The 18,471-nt window shown below is 48.1% G+C and overlaps 1 protein-coding gene across 1 annotated transcript in view; it reads left to right on the top strand.

Moving 5' to 3' along the window:
* The first annotated feature begins 299 nt into the window (after positions 1-299).
* The window catches only part of SMC3 (structural maintenance of chromosomes 3), a 74,293-nt gene continuing 56,121 nt past the window's right edge, over positions 300-18,471 (top strand). Inside the window, exons 1-3 of the mRNA XM_075935490.2 lie at positions 300-535; positions 13,205-13,280; positions 17,971-18,009. Of these exons, the coding sequence (XP_075791605.1) occupies positions 521-535; positions 13,205-13,280; positions 17,971-18,009 (130 nt within the window). The 5' untranslated portion in view covers positions 300-520. The remainder of the gene's footprint in view (positions 536-13,204; positions 13,281-17,970; positions 18,010-18,471) is intronic.

Raw genomic sequence — 18,471 nt, 5'->3', positions numbered from 1 at the left:
AGCCAACCCCTACCACCCCTTCCCATAGCGCCCCCTGGGGATCCTCCTGCAGCCAACCCCCTACCATCCACATCCTATAGCGCCCCCTGGGGACACGCCCACACACTCCCCTGTCTCTTGGCTCCCGCCTTCCCTCCCCTGGTCCGGGCGCACTTGCCTTTGGCGCCCTATCCGCCCCCTAGCGGGCGGAACCACCTGTCGCAGCCGTGATGGGGGGGGGGGGGCGGCGGCTAGGCGCGGGACTGAACGTGCGCGCTCGTTGGCTCCCTCGCGGCGGGCGGGGACGGCGCGCAGCCTTGGCGGCCTTTAGCGGGCGGTGTCTTCCCCCTCAAGCTTTTCCCTGCGCTGCTCCCCGAGGGCCTACCCCCGCCTCAGATCCCGAGTGGGCCGCTCCGAGGGGAGGGGGGCGGTTCCGCCGCCATTTTGTTTGTGTGCGGGCCGACGAGCGGGCTCCGGCTGCCGCGGCGCGAGGAGGGGGAGGCCGCGGGGAGCCAGGCGGGCGGCCCCATCCTCCGGAGACATGTACATCAAGCAGGTAGGGCGAGGCCGCGCCGCGCGGGGAGAGGGCAGCCGGGCGCTGTGGGGCGCAGGCCCCACGGAGGGGGGGGGGGAAGCGGCTCGGCTCGGCTCTGGGGCCCCCACTTCGGGGGCTCGTTGGCAGCGCAGAGCGGCTCCAGGCCCTGCCCTGAGGGAGGCTCCCTTCTGCCGCCGCTTGGCTTCCTGCAGAGCCTGCTGCATCCCTGCTCGTGGGGGGGGGGGGGCTGCAGCGGGCAGCGTCCTCAACCCCTGGGGGCAGGGAAGGGGGGGGCAGAGCTCAGCCACCCCGACTGTGTAAATAACCCCCCCCCCCGGCGCTCGGAGGGTGCTCGCTGGCCCAGGTGTGGGGGAGCCGGGCAGGCCTGCAGCCCCGTGCCCGCGAGGGAGCGGAGAGGCGGCGCGTGTTGGCGCCCGGGGTCAGCGGGAACAGAACCCGGGCTGGACCGCCGAGCGAGGCAGCGGGTCTCAGGGTCGGAGCGTGGCGGTGGCGGGACTCTCCTCCCAGGGCGCAAGAGCGACCGCGTGTTTGTAACGCCCCCGTCGAGTGCCCAGGGCACCCGTCTGGATGGCAAATCGCTTTTCGTTCGCCAGTCTCTGTCTTTCTCTTGAAGTTTTCAGATGACTCAAAAATCGCTGGATGTCTGGCTTGGCATAATTCTTCCAAACTATGCTAGACTAAGGGGAAAGGTTTTTTTTTTAAAGCGATATATACTCGCTGCTCGTTTTAGCTGTCTTAACAAATCTGTACTACACATGGGAACAAAGTGTTATGTATTTGAGTGTCACTCTGTGAGGGTCTGGTGATTTGTGGGCCAAAATTGCTCATGTCTGAAAGCCCTTAAGAGGTGCTAGAGCATTGTTGATATTTGTCAAATCCACCATTCTGGAGGGCAGGCTAAATCTGATTGTTTCAGAAGAACTGTTTAGAGGCCGTTTTGCATTAAAACCATCTGTTCTGAGAAATTCTTCAGTTATTTGAGACCGGGCAATATTATTTTTGGGGGGAGAGGGAGGAGATTTGTTTACTAGTTATATCCAACAAAATCTGGAGTCCTTAGTTCTGAAACCAAACTAAATAAAATTGAGTGTGACACAGACTGCCATGATTTCTGTTGGACTCTTTTTCTGGCAATGAATGAAGACTTGAGGAACCTTGAGATGTCATCAGCTCCTTGGGCTGAGACAAGACCAAGTAACATAGACCATCCTTGACAGGTTTGTCCAGCTGCTCTTAAAAATCTCTTGTAGATTTCACAGCCTCTCTTGGAAGCCTATTTCAGATCTTAACTATTTATATGGTTACTTTTTCTTAGTTTTAACCTCAAATCTTCCTGGCTGCAAATTAAGCTCATTACTACTTCTCCATGACCTCTGAAAGTAGGAGATCTATTGATCCTCCTTCTTTATAACAGTGCTGTGTAACATACTTGAAAACTGTTATCAAGACTTTCTGGTAGTTTTCTGTTCTCAAGACTGAAGTTTTTAAAACTTTTCCTCGTAGGTCATGCTTTCTAAACCTTTTGTCAGTATTTTGCTCTCCTTTGGATTTTATCTCCAATTTATCTACATTTTCCCTAAAGTACCCAGAATTGGACACAGTACTCCAGCTGAGGCCTTGTAGTGCCAAGTAGAGCAGGACAATTGCCTTCTGGGTTTTGAATACAGCTCTGTTGTTAATACAAAACAGAATATTAACCTTTTTTTTTTTTTTGCAACTGAATCACATTGACTGATGATCAGTTTGTACTTTCCTGTAATCCCAGATCCTTTTCAGTAGTACTGCTACCCCGTCAGTTACTTCATAGTTTGTAATTAAGTAGTAAAAATCAAATGCACACGTATAATGTTTTGCTCTTGTCTTTATGGAATTTTATATTGTTGATTTCAGATCAATTTAATACGTATTCAAGGTTGTTTTGAATGCTAATCCTATTTTGCACAGTGTTTTCAACCCCTCCCATCTTGTCGTCATTTTATAAGCATACCCTCCACTCCATTATTCAAGTTTATTACTGGAATAATAATTATAATTATAATATTTATTATACTGGATGCAGGACCCTTCTGGGACCCTACTATATATACCCTTCCCGGTTGAAACAAAACCATTAACAGTAACAAGTCACCGGGACCAGATGGTATACACCCAAGAGTTCTGAAAAAACTTAAATGGGAAATTGCAGAACTATTAGCTGTGGTTTGTAACTATCCTTTAAATCAGCTTCCATACCAAATGATTGGAAGATAGCTAATGTGACGCCAATATTTAAAAAGGGCTCTAGAGGTGATCCTGGCAATCATCAGTACTGGGCAAATTAGTTGAAAGTATAGTAAAGAATAAAATTCTCAGACACATGTATGAATATAATTTGTTGGGGGAAAGTCAACATTGTTTCTGTAAAGGGAAATCATGCCTTGCTAATCTCCTAGAGTTTTGAGGGGGTCAACAAACGTGGGCAAGTGGGATCCAGTGGATACAGTATACTTAGATTTCCAGAAAACCTTTGACAAGGTCCCTCACCAAAGGCTCTTAAGTTAAGTAAGTTGTCATGGTATAAGAGGGAATGTCCTTTTGTGAATTGATAATTGGTTAAAAGACAGGAAACAAAGGGTAGGAATAAATGGTAAATTTTCTGAGTGGTGAGAAGTAATTAGTGGGGTCCCTGAAGGGTCTGTCCTGAGACCCATCCTATTCAACTTATTTATAAATGATCTAGAGAAAGGAGTGGGGTGAACAGTGAGGTGGCAAAATTTGCAGATGATACCAAACTGCTCAAGATAGTTAAGACCAAAGCAGACTGCGAAGAGCATCAAAAGATCTCATCAAACTAAGTGATTGGGCAACACAATGGCAAACGAAATTTAATGTTGATAACTGTAAAGTAATGCATGTTGGAAAAAATAATCCCAACTATATATACAATATAATGGGAACTAATTTGGCTACAACTACTCAAGAGAAAGATCTTGGAGTCATTGTGGATAGTTCTATGAAAACATCCACTCAGTGTGCAGCGGCAGTCAAAAAAGCAAATAGAATGTTAGGAGTCATTAAAAAAGGGATAGAGAATAAGACAGAAAATATCTTATTGTCTCTTTATAAAACCATGCTACACCCACATCTTGAATACTGTGTACAGATATAGTCACTTCATCTCAAAAAAGATATATTGGCACTGGAAAAACTTCAGAAAAGGGCAACAAAAATGATTAGGAGTTTGGAATGGGTCCCATATGAAGAGAGATTAAAAAGAGTTGGATTCTTCAGCTTAGAAAAGAGGAGACTAAGGGGGGATATGATAGAGGTCTATAAAATCATGACTGGTATGGAAAAAGTGAATAAGGAAAAGTTATTTACTTGTTCCCATAATATAAGAACTAGGGGCCACCATATGAAACTAATGGGCATCAGGTTTAAAACAAACAAAAGGAAATTTTTCTTCACTCATCACACAGTCAACCCTGTGGAACTCCTTGCCAGAGGATGCGGTGAAGGCTAGAACTTTAACGAGGTTCAAAAAAGAGCTAGATTGATTCATGGAGGTTAGGTCCATCAGTGACTCTTAGCCAGGATGGGTAGGAAGGGTATCCCTGGTCTCTGTTTTTCTGGAGGTAGGTGACGGGAGGGATCACATGAGGATTACCTGTTATCCCTCCTTCTGGGTCTTCTGGTATTGGCCACTGTCGGGAGACAGGATACTGGGCTAGATGGACCTTTGGTCTGACCTCAGTGTGGCCGTTCTTATTGATAACTTCTCTGAGTATCATCTTTCAACTAGAGATGTTAGTTAGTGCGCAACAGAATAGTTGAGTAACTGCATTAATTCTTATCGGTTAGTCAACTGTTCTTTAGTCCTTCCTGTGTCAGTGGCAGTAGTGGAAGGTGGCAGCAGCTCCTGTATGTGGGAGTCCCAGCTCCCCATGGACAGAGGCTGCTGCTGCAGGGTGTGTGGGCTGCTGTGAAGCCGCCTCTGTTTTGTGTGACCCAGGCTGGCCGCAGACAGAGGCTGGTCCGTTGGCAGCAGCCCGTCTGCGGGGAGCTGGGATTCCTTACAAACAGAGGCTGCTGCCAGAGACCAGCCTTTGTTTGCAGCGAGCTGTTCTGCGGGATGTGAAGCAGCCTCTGTCCGCGGGGAGCTCAGACCGCCCCCCTCCCATGAACACGAAGCAGCCTCTGCCCACAGCAAGTCTGGGCCCACAGTGGGCAGAGGCTGCTTCGTGGCAGCTTCCTCTGTCCCCACTCTTCTCTCTCTCCTCTATGCTGCTGCTGCAGCGGGGCAGGTGAGAGGCAGACAGCACCACGGAGCTAGTGCGGGGGGGAACTGACTTTTAAGCCAGCTCCCCACCAGCTCTGGCTCCCCCCTCCCCACCTTGCCTCTGATACAGAGGCAGCAAGGCAGGTGAATGCCAGTAGTTGAGAAGATTAACGGATAAGCCTAGGTTTATTGGTTAATCGTGTACTCAACTACTTGTTTACATCCTTACTTTCAACCAGTTGTACACCTCTTATAGTAATTTAATCTAGGCCACATTTCCTCAGCTCATTTATGAGAATATCATGTGGAGTTTGGTCAGAAGCCTAACTGAAATCAAGTTATATCACATCTGCTCCTTTTCTTCTATCCACTGGACCAGTAATCCTGTAAAAAATCCTATCTATCACCTTTGCAACTGTTGATCATGAGGTACTGTTGATTCACTTGATAACAGTGAGATGTTTAGTGGCTACATTCTTTTCTTTTTGAGAGGGCCCAAAGTGGTTAGTACTAAGCCCTTGGTCACCAACCCGTCGATCGCGATTGACTGGTCGATTTTGGGGGCATGACCAGTCGATCACAAGGTGTTCTTCCCCTGCTCCCCATTCTCTCACCCCCAAGAAGGAGCCCACGCTGGCACTACCTCCTAAGAAAATGGAGGTAGCGCCGGCTTCCTGCAGCATGGGGAGGGAAGTCCCACAGCTGTGCGCCAGATCCAGCATTTCAGGAAGCATGCGGATGGCTTCTCCCCTCCTCCAAACAGCCAGCGTGCTTCCTGAAAAGCCGGGTCTGGCATACAGCTGGGGACTTTCTTCCCTGTGCTGCCTGCCTGCATTCTTTCCTGTGCCGAGGATGGGAGGTGGAGGAGAAGTCCCGGGCTGTGTGCTAGCTCTGACTTCTCAGGAAGCGTGCACGCTGTTCCCCCCCCCCCCCCCCCCAAAAACAGCAGGCGTGCTTCCTGAGAAGTCAGAGCTGGCATGCAGCTGCAGGAAACTCTCCTCTCCTCTTGCGCAGCAGGAAGGCAAGCAGCTTGGGGAAGGAAGTCCCTGGCTGCGCACCAGATCTGACTTGTTAGGAAGTGCACTGGCTGTTTTGGGGAGGGGAGGAGCAGCACGCGCTGCCGGATCCTTGGGTACCAGCCGAGCTGTTCCTGCCCCCTGCCCAGATACCCCAACAGCACCCTCTCCCTGCCTAGTCCTCCTTGAGTACCCAGCACCCTGCGCAGGGTCCTACCAGCACCCTGCCTCAAATCCCCACCAGTACCTTGCGCCTGCCCCTGGCCAGACTCCCACCTCTCCCCTGCCCCTGCTAGCATCCTGCCCTGGTCAGACACCCACCAGCAACCTGCTCCTGCCCCTTCCTTCCTGGCCAGACGCCTACCCCCAGCTTGCTCCTGTACTCTATTTTCCACTAAGATTCTGCACTTCCATCCCACTCAGTAGCAGCCCTGTCCTGCACACAGGATCCCTCATTTTTGGTCCCACCTCAGTTTGTAGAGGGGCCCATAAATTCCAGAATAGTTCACCTTTGAACCCCAGAATAGTTAATCTTTCCTGAGGTCTTGAGCCTCAGTCCTACCTATTCTTCTCCCCCCATGATGCTGGAGTGCCAGGGGACTGAGGTGTCTCAGTTGGGGCCACATCAGAGAGGCTTGGGGGGCTTTGGAAGGGTTGGGGTTTTATTTGGAACTCACTTGTGTGGTCTCCAACTGATTTTTCTGTGGGTCAGTGACCTCTGACTCAAAACAGATTCCCCATCCTTCTCATAAATAAAGACAATGCTTAAACATTGAGTATTTGAGAAATTTTATTTAAAAATGAATCCTGGCCAACAAGCCCCCAATTTGGGCCAAGCCCCAATTTGGCTGCAGCATAACACTCCTGCACCCCTCTCCCTGACCCCAACCCTGAGCCTATCATGCACCAGAACCCCCTGTCCTGAGCCTCTCACACCCCCAAACTCCTGCACCCCCACATTCCCAGTGTTCTGTCACAACACTCCTGTCACAACACTCCCAGACTGCAATTCAGTGTCCTGAGCCCAGCATACTCCCAATCACCCTACCCTGAGCCCAGCACACACCCCAATCCAAACGCCTGCACCCTCATATCCACAAGCCTGTGGCTTGCTCAGCATCCCAACCCTCCACCTGACCCCAATGCTCTTCAGCCTGGAGCCCCCTTCCTGAGCCAGGATCCCCTTCTCCTCCACCTCCTGCACCCAAATTCCCTCCCAGAGCTTGCGCCTCTCACCACTTCCCACATCGAAATCTCTCATTCCCAACCCAAAGTCCATACCTCCTATCTCAACCCAGTGAGAGTGAGTAAGGGCTGGGGGACAGCAAATGATGGAGACAAGGGGAACAGAGAGGGCAAGGCCTCAAGGAAGGTGTGAGGTCTTGGGGAAGGGATGGGGTAGCTTTTGGCTTGCCCTGACATTTAAGAACTGATCTTGGGTGTAAAAAGGTTGGAGACCACTGTACTAAGCTATTTCCTATCTTCCCTGGGGCATCTCTTGTGTGACGGTTCCAGTCTGTTAACTTTCTTATTCTCATTTTGTATGGTGCCGCTAATAAGGAAATACTGGCTATGATGTCTTAGTAGCTGGGTGAATCTTAGCTTGATATTTAAACTTAGTTGGTTGCGTCAGTTGAGAATGTGACGTAGTCATTGCCTACTGTTTCCTAGCATTTATTATTCCTGTTTTGTCAGGATTTTTTAGGGGTAGAATCTGAATGGAGCTTTTGTAGTAGAGGAAAAGATTGTGTTGGTAGTTTGAGAGGATTTTCCTAATCTTTTTAACCTAGTGAGTTTATGTATGGTTTTAGTGATTGTATGTATGGTGTCTGTCCCAGAATAGGTGTTTTTTGTCAATTTTGAATAAATACAGGTGGCTACTGGGGTCAGAATACTGGAAAGGAGGATTCTAACAAAACTATTTTTTTACAAGCAGTTTTGCTTGTACAGTAAAACTCCAGTAGTCCGGCATCCAATAGCCCGGTGCTCCTGATAGTCCAGCATCAAAATGGCAAGAGCCTAGTGAGTGAGCTTTTGCAAAAAATGAGTCACAAGGTAGCAGCAGTTGAACTGAACAAAAAGGGTAAAAAAAAGGCTTAAAAAAACGAAAAAACTACAGTATACTGTATACAGTATGTATAATAAAGGTTAGGAACACTTTATATACAGTATATAATGTATACAGTATATAAATAACCATCTTCTAGTACCTCCTGATAGTGAGGCATATCTGATAATCCGGCACCACTTCGGTCCCATAGGTTCCGGATTATTGGAAGTCTGCTGTATAATCTGTTTTTCTTCCTTCAGCAGTAAGAATTAGGGATGTTCAAATGCATTTGTTTTGGTTACATGTTTACATGCGGTAGCCACCTTCTTCCCCCCCGGCCCACACTGCCTCTGTATTGAGGGGCAGCAGAAGGGAGCCACCTGCCCCCCTCCCTCGCATAGAACTTCTGATTTAGAGACAGCAGGGAGGGGGGTTAGATGGCTCAGTGGGAGCTGGTGTGCGTGGAGAGCCATCTTAAAAGCCAGCTTCCCGTGCGTACTGGCTCCCACCTGCTTCCCTCTCTCCCATGCTGCTGCCTCTGTATCAGCCAGGAGCTGCTTCAGAGGTGGGAGTGGGCACTGGTTATATGCGGGGTGGCAGTCAATTCCCTGGGAGCCGGTGTGTTCATCAGTTAACTGTGCACACAGTTACTCTTTCACATCTCTGGTCCACACTACAGTAAAACTCCATTAGTCCGGCATCCAGTGCTCCGGGACTCCTGATGGTCCGGCACCATCAGGAACCCGGAAGTGCTGGGGCAGCTGGACAGGCTTCCCCCATTCAGCTGCTGCTGAAACTGACCAGCAGCTGAATCGGGGAAGCCGGGAGCAGAGCAGCTGGGGTGCTGCCGGGTTGGTCTCGTAGTGCTGCCCCTCGGGGCTGCGGGACCAACCCAGCAGCACCCCAGCTGCTCTTGGGGACGCCTGGGGCAGAGCAGCTGGAGTGCTGCCGGGTTGGTCCCGCAGCGCCAAAGGACGGCGCTGCGGGACCAACCCGGCAGGACCCCAGCTGCTTTGAATCCCCACTCCTGGGGCAGCTCTGGATGCCTGGGGCAGAGCAGCTGGGGTGCTGCGGGGTTGGTCTCGTAGCGCCACCCCTCGGTGCTGCGGGACCAACCCGGCAGGATCCCAGCTGCTCTGCCCCAGGGGTCCCCAAGTCAGCGGCTGCTGAAACAGATCAGCGGCTGATTCCAGGAAGTCCGGGGCAGAGCAGCTGGAGTCCTGCCGGGTTGGTCCCGCAGCGCCGTCCTTTGGCGCTGCGGGACCAACCCGGCAGCACTCCAGCTGCTCTGCCCCAGGCGTCCCCAAGAGCAGCTGGAGTGCTGCTGGGTTGGTGCCGTAGCGCTGCCCCTCGGCACTGCGGGACCAACCTGGGAGCACCCCAGCTGCTCTATTGCAGGCATCCCCGATTCAGCTGCTGCTGAAACTGACCAGCAGCGGCTGAATCAGGGACGCCTGGGGCAGAGCCGGACTATCGTAAGAGGGGGCTATGAGGGGTCTGGGGTGGCATCCCCTCCCATCCCTCTCCAGACCCCTCATAGCCCCCCCTTCTGATAGTCCGGCATATCTGATAATCCGGCACACCCTGGGTCCTAAAGGTGCCGGATTATCGGAAGTTTACTGTACATTGTGTTGATGGGAGATGGTCTCCTGCCAGCTTAGCTTCTGCTTCTTGGGGAGATGGAATACTGACGTCAGTGAGAGAGTGCTCTCCCATCAACTTACCATGTTTTCACCAGACACGCTAAATCAATGCAACTGCCTCAGGTGCAGCCTTTGCTAAAGTAGTGGGCCAGCACAGACAAGCCCAGAGTGTCACGGCTTAACACAAGATGCAACATATTTAGGATAAGCAGTTAACACAGATTCTATGGGATTATTTATGATGCATATTTGTCATTTACACCTTGGCTCTGAGATGCCACAGAATAAGCTCCAAGAAGAAATTATATAATACACATTAAAACTTGTCACGAAACAAGGATATTCCACCAGAAAAGTAGATCATATCATGTAATGGGCTACTCAGATACCCAACAAGAACCTGCTTCAATACAGGGGAAAAATTCCTCTGACTGCGCACTCCTAGTTGTCACTCTACACTTGAATCCATACGGATTAGTGCCTTCAGAGAACCCCCCCCCATCTTGCCAAGCTCATCTTCAGAAGCAAGTGGCCCACAAACTAGGATCCACCAAATCAGAGCAGCATTAGACCCTTCAGAACAACAGATATAAAACCTGCAGCCATATCTACACTGCTGCAATGATCACTATCCCACATTATACACCTTTCAAGATCCATGAGTCCTACACATGCTTATTGCTGCGTGGCAATATTCATCCAGGGCACTAAATGCCCCCATAACAACTATGTGGGAGAAAGCAGAGTGTCTGTACGCTCTTGAATGAACTCTCTCATAAAAATAAGACAAAAAGCACCTTGTCTCCTATCGGCAAATGTTTTTGACAAAATGATTGCTCCATACCTAACCTCTCAGTTCTCATTCTCAAAGGAAATCTGCACAGAATCTTGAAAAGATGAGCCTGGGAGCTTCAATTCATAACTCTCTAGTAGACACTGATGGCCTTAATAAAGACACTGGATTTATGGCTTATTACAATAATCAGTAGTCTATTAACCTCCTTTTTTGTCCTATGATTGCCAGGGTGTTAATACTCCACTTCACCTTGAATGGTCCTTTGCAGTATATGTTAACTACTTATACTAAATAATCTGAGTACCTTTTCCAGATATGAAGTACTGTTCTATGCAGCTCAAAAACTTGTTTCTTTCATCCACAGGAGTTAGACCAGTAAAACAGAATACTGCTTCTACTAGGGGTGTAAAATATTAAATGGTTAAATGGCTAACCTCTAAGTATTAAACTTACTGTTAACCCTCCCTCATTCACCTACCTCCTTCTGGGTGACAGTCAGCTGTTAGAAGCCCTACTCTGGGCCTGCGTGTGAGTCTTGAACAGATTCTCCTGCAGCAGAGATGCCGCTTGGGCTGGCAAGAGATGACTATGGTAACCAGAAAGGGGCAATTCTCGTGAGAGGTCACTGGGAGCCAGCTCCATCTTAAATGGGTAAAGTCATTATTAACACTCTTGCCTAGAGGGGTTTTTGCACTAGCAGCAAGGAGGATTGTCTGTCCAGTAGGGATGTTAGCATGTAGTCATGTACATGATTAACCAATAAGCCTGGGCTATCGGTTAATCCTAATGACTACAACTCCCCCGTGCAGCAAGCGGGGGAGGTGTGAGCTGGTGCCTGTCGGGGACTGACTTTTAAACTGGCTCCCCACATATGCTGGCTCCTGTGAAGTTCCCTGCTTCCCTCTGCCCGCCTCTGATATAGAGGTGGCAGGGGCAGGTATAAGCTGGTGCTCATTGAGAGCTGGTTTTTAAGTCGCCCCCCTCCACATGAAAATGTGTATCTGCTGAAAAATTCAGTGGTTACACATTTACCAAAAAAACACTTTTGATGACATCTCTACTGTCCAGTCATATTGCCCTGAGGGATGATACTTACACAGACCCATGGGTGATGATCTCTATGGAAAGATACCACATGGTAGGCCAAGAAACACCTAGTACAGGCAGTCCCCGGGTTACGTACAAGATAGGGACTGTAGGTTTGTTCTTAAGTTGAATCTGTATGTAAGTCGGAACTGGCGTCCAGATTCAGCCGCTGCTGAAACTGACCGCCAGTTCTGACTTACATACAGATTCAATTTAAGAACCCCAAGCTTCCCCAAGTCAACTGCTGCTGAAACTGATCAGCAGCTGATTCCAGGAAGCCTGGGGCAGAGCAACTCTGCCTCGGGCTTCCTGTAGTCAGCGCTGGTCAGTTTCAGCAGCGGCTGACTTGGGGACGCCTGGAGCAGAGCAGCTGGGGTGCTGCTGGGTTGCTCCAGTAGCACCGCTCCTCGGCGCTACTGGACCAACCTAGCAGCACCCCAGCTGCTCTGCCCCAGGCGTCCTGATTCAGCCACTGCTGAAACTGACCAGCAGCGGCTGAATCAGGACCTGGGGCAGAGCAGCTAGGGTGCTGCCGGGTTGGTCCAGTAGTGCCCAGAAGGCGCTGCAGGACCAATTGGTAGCCCCAGCTGCTCTGCTCCAGGGTCCAAAACAAAAGCCTGGTCTGCTGGGGGGGGGGGGGGGGAGGGGCACACTAGCCGCGCCCCCCCCCCCCCAGCAGACCAGGGATACGGGAGCAGAGCCGCAGCGGCAGCGGGGTGCCGCGCCTCTGAGGCTTTGCTCTGGCAAAGCCTCAGAGGCGCGGGACCCCCCCGCGGCTGCGGCTTCAGTCTTGGTGCCTGTGGTCTGCTGGGGACGGTCCCCAGCAGACCACAGGCAGGGGACTGAAGCGGCAGCAGCGGCGGTTCCCCGCGCTTCTGAGACTTTGCTTTGGCAAAGCCTCAGAAGCGGGGGAACCCGTCCGCTGCTGCCGCTTCAGTTGCGGTGCCTGTGGTCTGCTGGGGAGGTCTTTGTGGGGAGGCAGCCAGACTGGCAGGTGGGATGCTTTGTGGGGAGGCTTTGTGGGGAGGCAGCCAGACTGGCAGGTGTAGTGTGTTTAAGGCCAGTGGCCAGGCTGAGGCTGAGGCTGCCGGCCCTGTTGGGGGGTAAAGTAGTCCCTGGATTCCCCTTGGGCATGTCTACACTAGCCCCCTAGCTCTAACTAGGGAGGCTAATGTAGGTATTCGAAGTTGCAAATGAAGCCCGGGATGCTACACGCGGCAGTCAAACGTTAACTCGAACTAAGTCCTTAGTTTGAGTTAACTATTACACCTCATGGATTTTTCCCTTCCTGTCTGGAATATAGTTGAACTATGTAAATAGTAGAAGATCTGAGGAAGTGGGTCTGGCCCAAGAAAGCTCATCAACTAATAAACCATCTTGTTAGTCTTTAAAGTGCTGCATAGTCCTGTCTTTTGTTTCAGCTAGACCAGACTAACACGGCTACATCTCTGTCACTATTCTATGTAAATAGTAAGCGGTAGTGTATGGATTTTTCACAAAAAGGTTAATGTAAATCAGGGTTGGGGAGCCAACAGCCCATGAGCAGGATCCGTCCTGTGAAGTTTGGGTTCTCATTCCTCACAGCGGGTCGAGTTGGCACTGGCACTGGTGCCCCAGACCTCTGCTCCCCAGACCACCCACCCCCAGCCTGTTCCTTGCACCTCGCTTTTCACCAAGCTCCCCACCCTCAGCCAGCTCCTGCTTCCTGCCCAGAAACCTATTAATTTGAGTTAAAAATTTAAAATCTTGTACATCTTTAAAAAAATAACTAACTTAATTTCCTTGATTTTTAAAGTTTATTTAATCTGTTTACCCATCAGGTTATCATCCAGGGCTTTCGAAGCTACAGAGATCAGACTATTGTAGATCCCTTCAGTTCAAAACACAATGTCATTGGTAAGTTCTTCTTGTATACATTTTACTATATCAACTAGCGTTACCTCATTATTTTTGATCAAAAGTTGTTAGTGGTCTTCATGATTTTTGATAGCCATTCAGATTTCAGAGGCAGTTGTGTATATATTGATTAAATTTTGGATCTGTTCTCTCCAGTAATGTCACTGATGGATTATAGGACCCTTTTTACTTGAAGAAAATAGAATCATGATGTATAGTTAATTCAGTTTTAATTTTGCCATAATGACCACTTTTTCATTTCCTCCAATCTTGCAATGAGGTGTAGGTGGACCCATTACCTATAAAGTGCTCCATTTTAATCAGTGAAGCTCCACACGGACACAGGGGTTTATGTGCATGGAGTTTGTCAAAGAATCATGGCTATCCTTTAAAACTGACAAATTTGAAAGAAAAATGGGTAGTAATATTGTTGTCAAATAATGTTTAATGGTTTAAGTGTGAATATATACCAACATGAAAAATCTAGCAGAAATGAGCATTTGGTAATTTAATTGTATGTGTAAAGAGCTGAGTGAATTCATATATACTAGGGATATTAAATATCGTGTGTTAGGGTAACCCTTTAACTCAGGACTGGGCAAAATGCGGCCCACTAGCCACCCGATCTGGCCCGTGTATGCTGCAGGAAGCCCCAGGAAGGCTTCCTGCTTGTCCCCTCCCCACACCGCTAAGGAAAGCAGCTGCTGGGCCTCGTTTCTCTTTCCTCCGGTTATTTTTCTCATGCTTTTAAAATCTAATTTCTGAGTTTTGGCCTTCACAGTGGTTATATGGTTACCCGTGTTGCAGGCTCTGCAGTAGAAAGCTTAGATGTATAAAGCAGAGCCCTCAGTGAAGCCTTCACAGGAGTGGGACCACCAGCCCTTGCCAGCCTGACTCTTGGGAGGGAAGCGAGCAGAGACGCCTTCTCCCTAGGAGTGGAGTGGGAAGCCCTTGCCTGCCCAGCTCCCAGGGAGGAGGCTTAACTTAGTGTAACTGGCACCATTAACCGATAAGCACCTGTTAAATGATTAGTTGTTTACACTCAAACTTCTCTAATATGTACACATGTTGAAAAATACAAATGATCCTTAAGAACTGCATATACTGTACCCAGTTATAAAAGAGGGATCATTATTTACACAATTTGTTCTTAGAAAACATTGAAGGATACCATCTGTTGTCAAAAATTAGGAAAATAAAAACTTGTTCTGATTGTTTCCAACTTGTAACTAAAATGTAATTATTTGCAATAGATCATTTCTCAGTGTTCTGTTGCAAATAATTAAACTGCATTCATAACTGTTAATTGTTTTCATTTAGCTGTATAAATTGTGACCTGATAATCAAGTGTTCTACTTTAGCAGTGTTTTTTCTATACAACCAGTCACTTGTACTGAATGATAAACTAATACACATTATCAAACTCCTCAGGTGTTTCAAAATAAACCTTCCATAGCATGTTTGTCCTTTTGTGTTCGGAATGTCTTAACTTGGCTAAGTTGTAAATCTGAGTTGGTTTGCATTTCCCTTTGTTACATTTTAAATAGGAATATGTGGTTCTCTAAGAGTTGTGTGGTGTTTTCCCCATCAGTTTGGTCTAGATTTCACTAACCCATTTTATTTAATTATTCAGTGTCTAGTTGTTTAATGGAAAAGATTTTTTTTCTTAAATACTCTGAATTTGTTTTTTTGTGTTCTAGTTGTTATTGAATTTTCATTATGTAGTAAAACCAACATGTTAATTGAAGGTTAATAATTGAAGAATGATTAAAGGTTTAGAGAACATGACCTATGAAGCCAGGCTTCATGAACTGGGCTTGTTTAGTTTGGAAAAAAGAAGATTAAGGGGGGACATGATAGCGGCTTTCAAATATCTAAAAGGGTGTCACAAGGAGGAAGGAGAAAATTTGTTCCTCTTGGTTTCTGAGGACAGGACAAGGAGTAATGGGCTTAAAGTGCAGCAGGGGAGGTTTAGATTGGACATTAGGAAAAAATTCCTAACTGTCAGGGTGGTCAAATATTGGAATAAATTGCCAAGGGAGGTGTTGGAATCTCCCTCTCTGGAGATATTTAAGAACAGGTTAGATAGACATCTGTCAGGGATGGTGTAGACGGAGCTTGATCCTGCCTTGAGGGCAGGGGGCTGGACTCGATGACCTCTCGAGGTCCCTTCCAGTCCTATGATTCTATGATTCTATAAGTGTGGTCAACAGAGGTCTTGTAGCCAAACTAACTATGGGTGAGAATGGAAGTATATTAGCATAATTGCATGTGCAATGTAACAGTGCTTGCTCCTGTCTTGTGCATCTTGAGTCTCATTCAAGAAGAGTTTAAAAAAAATCTAGTTTTGTTTTTAAAAGAAAAAGTCAAATTATTATCTCTTAAAATGTCAGATTAATGTGATAAGAATATTTACATTTCTTGATTTGATTATCTGAAACTGTATGTTGGTGTAGACCAAGTTGCTTATGCAAATAGTTTTGATGCTGCTTTAATTCTAGTTCCACGGTATTTTTCAGTTGCAAAGAAATTAATGCGTCAGCAAGCTGAGGACTTAGATATTTGTTGTATGCAAGGGATCAATCTCAGCATATAGCAGTGGTCTCCAACCTTTTTATGCCCAAAATCACTTTTTAAATGTCAGAACAAGCCAAGATCTACCCCATCCTTCCCCCAAGACTCCACCCCTTCCTTGAAGCCCAGCCCTCTCTCCATCGCTTGCTATCCTCCTCTCCATCGCTTGCTATCCCCAGCCCTTATACACTCTCAGGGTATGGCCACACTGCCGCTTTTTTTTCTGATTCTTCTGTAGAAAGAGGTTTTTCCATCATTTGGCCTTTCTAGACTGGGCCAGATATCAGGAAAAAACCCTTCTTTCAGAAGCCTCCTTATTCCTTGTGGTACGGGGAATACAGAGGTTGCCAAAAGAGCACGTTTGCTCTTCCACTAAAAAAAAAGCGGAAGAACAAATGCGTCCTTGGATGCAGAAGTGTTTTTCTGGTATCCCAGAAAAAACTCCTGCAGTCCAGCCGTACCCTCACTGGGTTGAGACAAGAGGTACGGGTGGGAACGAGGAATTTGGGTGTGGAAAGGGGTGAGAGGTGCAAGCTCTGGGAGGGAATTTGGATGCAGGAGGAGGTGGAGAAGGGGATTCTGGCTCAGGGAGGAGGCTCCAGGCTGAGGAGTGTTGGGGTCAGGTGAAAGGTTGGGGTACTGAGCAAGCCACATGCTTGGGGATGTGGGGGTGCAGGAGTTGGGTTGGGCTATGTGAGCCGATCAGGGCAGGGAGGTAGGGAGTATGATGGGCTCAGGACACATCTGCAGTGTGTGGATGGTGCAGAAGTGCTGTAGCAGAAGACTGGGGATGTGGGGGTGCAGGAGTTTGGGGATGTGAGAGGCTCAGGACAGGTGGTTCCAGTGTATGATGGGCTCAGATTTGAGGTTCCGGGGGTGCTGCAGAAGTGTTATGATGCTGCGGCCAGATGAGGGCTTGGTCTCAGTTAGGGGTTTGTTGGCCAGGCTTCATTTTTAAATAAAATATTGTCAAACACAAAAAGTTTCAGCATTGTCTTTATTTATGAGAAGGGTGGGGAACCTGTTTTGAGTCAGGGGTCACTGACCCACAGAAACGTTATTTGGGGCTACGCAAGTGAGATGCCAAAAAACCCACCTTCTCCAACTGCCCCCCCCCCCCCCCCCAGCCTCTCTAATGTGGCCCCAACTGTGCTGATGGGAGCAGGGGACATGGGACAAGGTGCTGCAGCAGGGGACAGGTTGTTGGTGGGGGCAGGGAACAGGGAGTTCCTGGCGCACTCCAGCTCCGGGGACTCCTACCTTCTCCCCCTCGCAGGGAAAGCACATTCCAGAACTTGCCTGCTCGGAGGCATCCTCCTCCTTCCCCCTCTCCCTCTTTCTCTCCCCCCCTCCTCTCCTTCTCCCAGGAAAGCATGTCCCAGCACTTGCCTGCTCTGGGGACTCCTATTCCCCCCGCAGAGGAGGGAAGTTTGGGCGCACCTCCTCCAAGGAAGTACCTGGCATGCCACAGACTTGGTTCTGGTACCGCACTGACTATTTGGGGGAGGGGAAACAGCCTGAAACCCCGGAAGTGGCACGCAACTCCCCACTTCCATCCACCCCATGGGAAGCTGGTGTGGTAGACAGTGGGGCTTCTTGGGGGTGGGAGGAAATGAGGGAACTCCCGAACACCTCACAATCGACTGTTCGGGCCCTCATGATGGACGGGTTGGTGACCATGGGCATATAGACATAAATCTATTCTTGTAAAATATACAGGATTGAAAATGAAGCATCTAAGAAATAGATCCACGGTTAAAACTGATGTAACCTGGACATATGTTAGTAGCAGAAATACAAAGAATGACTATTATAAATCGGTTTGGTTTAATATAACTGTTTTGGGTATAAAATGTTCTTATAGGCTTTGTAGATCACCGTTATTTGTCTATTGGGAGAAAGAACAGCCCCTGCTCCCAATTCCCTGTCAATCTTGTTCAGATAATGACTCTCTGATCCATGCTGTAAGGTTACTTGATTCCTGGAAGATGGTATTTAGTCCAGATCTACTAAAGCTGATTTCTTAAATTCCTTTCCAAAGAGTCATGTATTGTCATATTACTTTATTTAAATTCATGAACATTTCTGAATTTATAATTTTATTTTTCATATTTAGTGGGAAGAAATGGATCTGGGAAAAGTAACTTTTTCTATGGTACGTATTGTGGATGCCACGTGTAACAATTAAATGACTGAAAAATCAATAAACTTCTTTTCACTTTTACTTTATGCACTTATTTAGCTTCTCATGCGTATCTTTTACATTGCAAAATAGGGGCAGGGGAGGGGAAGTCTTTAAAAATAAGATGGGGAAAATCAAGTGTGTGTAGTATCAGTTAACGCTTTTAACTGAGTAAATTCTAAATTGTTGGTGTCATTTAAAAAAAAAAACAGACCACCCCAGAGTGTGTTAGATTGAATAAGGCAGCTTTTTGGATATCTATTCTTCCCTAGAAGACGGAGTGTAGGGTACAGGTTTGCTTTGAGAGATTGCATTGATGCAAGACTCCCCATCAGGGAACATAATGGGGCCCTGATTCTTGGGATTCCGACTTAACCTGCTCACCCCATTGCTGGGGTTTGCCGTCCTGTTGTTCCTGCTTTCTCTCTGTGGCCA

The sequence above is a fragment of the Pelodiscus sinensis genome, chromosome 8, assembly GCF_052426305.1.
Source record: "Pelodiscus sinensis isolate ZL-2025 chromosome 8, ASM5242630v1, whole genome shotgun sequence".
Classification (NCBI taxonomy): Eukaryota; Metazoa; Chordata; order Testudines; family Trionychidae; genus Pelodiscus; species Pelodiscus sinensis.
The sequence above is the reverse complement of the archived record's forward strand: the minus strand, read 5'-3'. Positions and strand labels throughout refer to the sequence as shown.